Here is a 6,201-nt window from a genome sequence, read left to right on the forward strand (position 1 = left end):
CAGGGGGGATGGTCACGCCGCAATCCCTTCTCCTCCATTCTCCTTCTCGGGATCTTGGGCACGCATGCACACGCGCCCGGTGTGAGTTTTAAGCCACCGGGTCCGGGACACGAACCGCGGTCGATGACGTGGGAGTCCAGCGACACAACCATTATGCTAACTGCTGGTTCCCCTAAGTCATAGTTTTGAGACTGCTCCCTGAATTCAGGGAGAGCCATTTAATCTACGAATCTTCATTTATTCTTTTCTTCTTATTATGCTGCAGAATTGAGCTTCAGGCTTGAGACAAGATGAAAAAAAAAGAGCTGACAGTATCCTACATCAACTTCTTCAGTGTCAGTGAAGCTGAGGAAGCAGCAGCTGAAAAGCTGTACTCATTTGACCACATACGTAAGTGCTAAAGCAAGGATGCTAGAAGATAAATCTTCTTGTGGTAAAGGACAACTCAAATGTATATATAAGCCTTACTACCTGGAATTTTTTAGGCACCTTTTCTAGGAGTAAGCCAAGCATAGGTTTTATAGCTTACAATCTTTTCCATGCCAGTTCATTTATAAAATAAGTATTGCTTAATCCTTAGGATAGCAGTATGGGATTATGAACAGAGTATGGGAATTTGCTCCAGAAAAAACCCAAGCTATAGTCCTGACTCTACCATTTACTAGATATTTGAGTTTAAGGGAGTTGCTCAATTTTATCATCTGTAAAGTGGGAATTTTTATACCTATCAAGTAGGATTGTTATGAGGATTAAACAAAATAAGATAGGTAAAGTTATTGGCATATAGTAGACACACAACAAACATTAGTTTCCATCCCCTTGGCACTTTATAGGTTAAAGTAGTGTGGAGATTTTCAGATATTGTGACTTGGCATAGAAATTAGTTTCATTATTAAAAACTTACCACTGGTTCTGCGAAAATGGAAAGTATGGAGATTTGGCAATATAAAATTAGTTAATATCATTATTTGTTAGGTAGGTATTGACTGGCTGGTGATAAGATGGTGAAACTAGCTCCAGATGTAAGGCTTACTTAGGATGAGGCTAACTGAACATTTTGGTATAACTGATAAGCCACACACCTCTACCTTTAAGGGACAATTATACTTTTCTTAAGTGTTGGTTAGGATACCAGAAAACAAAGGGTTAAAGAGGGCCTGTAGAATTTCTGTGTAGCATTCACCAGCCCAAAACAAAATAAAAACAAAGATAAAAAGTAGCAAGTTGGGGAGCTGGCAGGTGTGGTTAAAGGTGCTGGATTCCCTCATGACCAAATGGTGGTTCGAGTGCCAGACCTGGCAGCTTGCTTTCTCACTTTCCCTTTCTCTCTGTGTCTCTATCTAGTCAAATTAAATAATAATAATAACAAATGGAAATAAATAAATAAATAATTCTTTTTTAAAAAGTTGCAAGCTGGAGGAGAATTTAAGGTACATATTTTCCACTGAACAAAGGGTCTAACAACAACAACAAAGGATAAAAGGGGACCTGGAGAAGGAGACCAGGTTGGCTTGCCTCCATTGGCACTGGCCCCCCTGCTCTGTTTTGTCTTTGGAATGTACCTGTCTTTTTCTCTCAACAAACCTTGTGCTTAGCTTATTTCCCTGTCCTTCAATTTTCTGCTGTGACAGGGAAGCACAGACCACGTATTTCTCAACTTTGTTCCATACACAAATATACTCTTAAATTACCTTAAAGACTTCTGCATCATATGCGTAGGTTAGGGCAAAGGTCACAACAAAATTTATCTCTAAGTACAGGTGCTGTATCCCTCATTATTTCATCACATAAACTTTGCTATTTTTCTCTGTCATCCACTGATTGTTCTAGTTTTTTATGTTTTGTTTTGTTTTGTTTTTGATATTTGTTTGTTTGTTTGTTATGGCCAAGAACTTATTTTTGTCCTGGAGATATACTTGCACGTGTGTAGAAAGGTATATGGACAAGACTATTGAATGCAGCATTGTTGCAACGATGAATACAAACTACAAAATAAACAACAATCAAAAGAGGATGATTAAATTAATGGGATATGAGAAGAATACCCCACCATTGCTCCTGAGAACTAGTGATTTCAGAGGAAAAAAGAGAAATGAAGGTTTTTCTACTGATAATTAAACTTCCAGCCCACAAACTCGAGTGAAGAGGCAAGGGGAAGGCCTTCAGATGAAGACTCCAACATTGCTCCTGAGAACTAGTGATTTCGTGCAGTGCACTAGTGCATCACGCGTTTTTTTTTGCTTTTGCTTTCTCTCTTTTTTTTTCCTTCTTTTTTTTTCTTTTATCTCATCACTCTGCTCCTCAATCTCCATTTACTATGTTTTTAAATGGATCTAAGGGCACCATAGCCAAACATCCAAATACTATTAGGGTGAACATATTCCTCAATACCCACTGAATCTGTTGCACAAAGGGATAAAAATGGTATGGCAAAGAGATTCCAGATCACTTCCTTCTGCAAGTTCCTGAACACTCAGATTGAACTTCAAGAACTGGAGGAAACACATCATCCATCAGGTGACTAGAAATCACCACAAGGTCACAAGAAATATGGGAAAGCAAGAAAACACCTCTCCTCCAAGGGAAAAGAATAACTCCTCTTCATCCATAGCCAGTTCAATGGAAATCATGCCAATATCTGATAAAGAATGTAGAATATTCATAATGACAAAGTTAACAGAGATCAAAGAGAAGAGAGACAATGAACTGCAGAAGAGGCAGGAGAAAGTGGCTGATGAGTTCCAGGAGGTGAGGAAATTCTTGCAAGATCTAAGAGGAAATACACACTCTAAATAAGAATCAAATGGACCTGTTAGCGATGAAGGCTATAATACAGGAAGTCAAAATCTCCCTTGAAAGTATAAAAAGCAGACTAGATCACACAGAAAATCGAATCTCAGGTGTAGAAGATAAAATTGCTAGCCTAGAAAAATCCACCACAAAGACTGAGAAAACTGCCCCCAAAAAGTGAGAATAATATTCAAGAAATACTAGATACCATCAAATGTCCAAACATCCATATAATTGGCATTCCAGGTGGCAAAGAGACTCATAAGGCCATTGATAATCTATCTCACGAAATCCTGCAAGAAAACTTTCCAAACCTAGAGAGGGACTCAAAGATTCAGTACCAAGAAATACAAAGGACCCAAATAAAATCAACCCAAGAAGATCTTCTCCAAGACACATTATAGCCAGATTGACCAAAACCATAGACAAAGACAAGATACTAAGATCAGCAAGAGAAAAATGGCAAGTTATCATAAAGGATATCTCTAAAAAAAAGAGGATATCTCATCAGACTAACAGCGGATCTTTCATCAGAAACAATGTGAGTGAGGAAAGAATGGGAAAATATATTCAAAGAGATAAGGGAAAAGCAATTTCAACCAAGAATACTGTACCTGGCAAGATTATCCTTCATATGGGAAGAAAAGACAAGAACATTTTCAGATAAACAAAACCTGAAAGAATTTACTAACACCAGACTAGATCTCCAAGTTCTCAAAGGAGTGCTATGCCAGGAAAATTAAATAAAGACATAGAAATAAGAGTTCAAAAACTAAGAAAATGGCCAATTTAATCATAGGGACAAGTCTAGAGTTGAATATTATATCCCAGAATTTAATCTGGAAGATCGAACTACAACAAAAGATAAAGTACATGAGACTGAACTGGTGAAATAGCACTTTATGACTTTTGACTAAAACATAGCTGATTTTCTTCTAGGCTTTGTTTTCCAGTTTTAAGCATTTTTGTCCTGTCTTGAGCTGTTGATAGGTAACGTACCTACTATTTTAAGAAATTTTGTGATCAATAAAATGTGGGGGAAAGGAATGGAAAACAACTGTAGACACCAGAAATAGTGTGAGAGGAGGGTGGGAAAGGGCAGAGGGTCAGAAATAGGGGTAAAATTATATATACATATATACATTATACATATAATTACATGAGATAAAGATACATATATACACATTATAATGTGTATATTATATACATTATATAATTATATATGCACACATATATACACATATATGTATATATAATTTTACCCCTATTTCTGACCCTCTGTGTGTATATATATGTGTGTGTGTGTGTGTGTGTGTGTGTATATGAAAATATAAGAAGCTAGAAATATATATATGAAATATATATATGAAGCTAGAGATCATAAATTATTGGCAATAACATGCATGATTAAGCCACTATGCAGTATATTCTGGATGGGAAATCACATTTTGTATGGTGTGACAATGCTCAGGGAATTAATGTAATTAAGAATTAATTACATTAATTAATTAATTAAGAATGAATGTAATTAAGAAAAAATGTTTCAAAAAAAAGCTCATGGAAATACATGTAATGGGAAAACTATGTATTTCAAAAAGTTTTTGTATCAAAATAAATTCATACTTTAATTGTAAAAAATAAGAAAGAAAATAAACAAAAAAAATTAATGAAATACTATACACTATAAAATAATGATGATCTTTATGTATGAATGTGAGATAAGTTTTACCATCTTAGATGAAAAAAGCACGGGGCCAAATCATGTAGAGTATGCTATTGTTTATAAACACATAAAGGGTTTCATACACATACACAAATACAGGCTTACATGTACATAGACATGCATCTGAAATTATCCCTAAAGAACTGATTATACTGATTGCCTCTGGAAGAACTGGGTTTCAGAGTTCAGATCATTTTTTCCCTATATATTCTTCTGTGCTATCTGGTTTGTTTTACCCATGTACATGAATTACTTCTATAAAATAAAATTTCAAATGGTGATTTTTTTTCTTTAATTAAAAGATAATGCATGTTCATTGTAGGATGTGTAAATTCTCATGCTCCTCTCATGGTTTTTTTTTTTTTTTTTTTGTGCCATTTTCTTTTTGGCACTATATATTGGGTTGTTGGAAAAATCATGATGCATTCTTGCATAGAACAAACATAGGAAAATATGTCATGTCTTTTCTGATGACCTAATACTTTTCTTTGGGTCTCTGCTGCTTTGTTTATCCTATGTAGGAGGGATTCCTCTCAACTTTTCCAAATGGCCAACCTTCAGCTTTTAGTCAAATTTTTCTCTTTTTACTTCTACATGTAAGTAGGGACAACATCTTTTTCATAAGAATCTAAGGTTATAGTTCAAGAAAATATATTGCACACTTGTCATATATACGGCACTATAGGAACCTCAGAGAGTATACTAATGATTTGTCCTTAACCATACCTGTACAGAGCCCATGGGATGACATGTCTTACAAGCCAGACCTTCCTCTCTACTCTTTGCCCTGGGTATTCATTTCACAACCTGCTGTCACTACCATGTTTTAAAGAGAGACCAACCAGATCCCTTTGTTCCTTCTAAAGTCTCTTCATAACAAATTTAAAAATACTTAGTAATTCTAGATGGGCACACCTGTAATACCTTGTAGTCCCACTGTTTGAGAAACTGGGTTAGGAAGGTCACAAGTTCAAGGTCAGCCTGGGCAACACAGCAAGAACATCTCTTCAAAAAAAAAAAGAAAGAAAGAAAAATTAAAATGAAATTATTTTGTAATCTTACTTGCATGTATGTATGCTCAGGAAATATGTCCCAAGATATTTATTATGGCTTGTTTTGTACTAGCTGAAAATTGGAAACAACTTAAATGCCTGTCAGGAACAAAACAGAAAATTCTTATGATGAAATAGTATATATCTGTAAAACACAACAAAAGAGAGCCACGTTATTAATAGAAAGATCTCAAAAGTCATGCTGAGGGGGGGGGAAAATCAAGCTACAGAATGATTCACATAGTACAATGACTTTGTAAATTTGAATTAAAACTTACCTCAAAAAATTTGGTACTATACATCAGAAATGGATATAAATGTGTATGTAGATATTTTTTAAATGGTTTGGAAGGATACAGACCAGAATGTTGATAGTTGTGGCCTGTGAAGAGTGTGGAAGGGAAGGCAATGAGTGAGGAGTGGGATGAGGGTTGGTAAAAGGGGACTTCAGCTTTTTATGTAAACATTTCTCATTAAGAAAAAGAGACTGAAAGTAGATATATGAAGATACTGGTTAATTTAGGATTGTGGTATAAGAATATCATGTCTTGGGGGACCAGCAGTTAGCGTAATGGCTATGTCGCTGGACTCCCACGTAGTCGACCGTGGTTTGAGTCCCGGACCCGGTGGCTTAAA

At 35.7% G+C, this 6,201-nt stretch overlaps 1 protein-coding gene across 1 annotated transcript in view; it reads left to right on the forward strand.

Annotated features, from left to right (window-relative positions):
* Positions 1-290: 290 nt before the first annotated feature.
* Positions 291-6,201, forward strand: part of LOC102492241 (zinc finger matrin-type protein 1) — a 70,734-nt gene continuing 64,823 nt past the window's right edge. The window contains exon 1 of the mRNA XM_027765675.1: positions 291-390. Within this exon, the coding sequence (XP_027621476.1) occupies positions 291-390 (100 nt within the window). The remainder of the gene's footprint in view (positions 391-6,201) is intronic.

This window comes from Tupaia chinensis, unplaced genomic scaffold (genome assembly GCF_000334495.1).
Source record: "Tupaia chinensis unplaced genomic scaffold, TupChi_1.0 Scaffold139234_1, whole genome shotgun sequence".
NCBI classification, from domain to species: domain Eukaryota; kingdom Metazoa; phylum Chordata; class Mammalia; order Scandentia; family Tupaiidae; genus Tupaia; species Tupaia belangeri.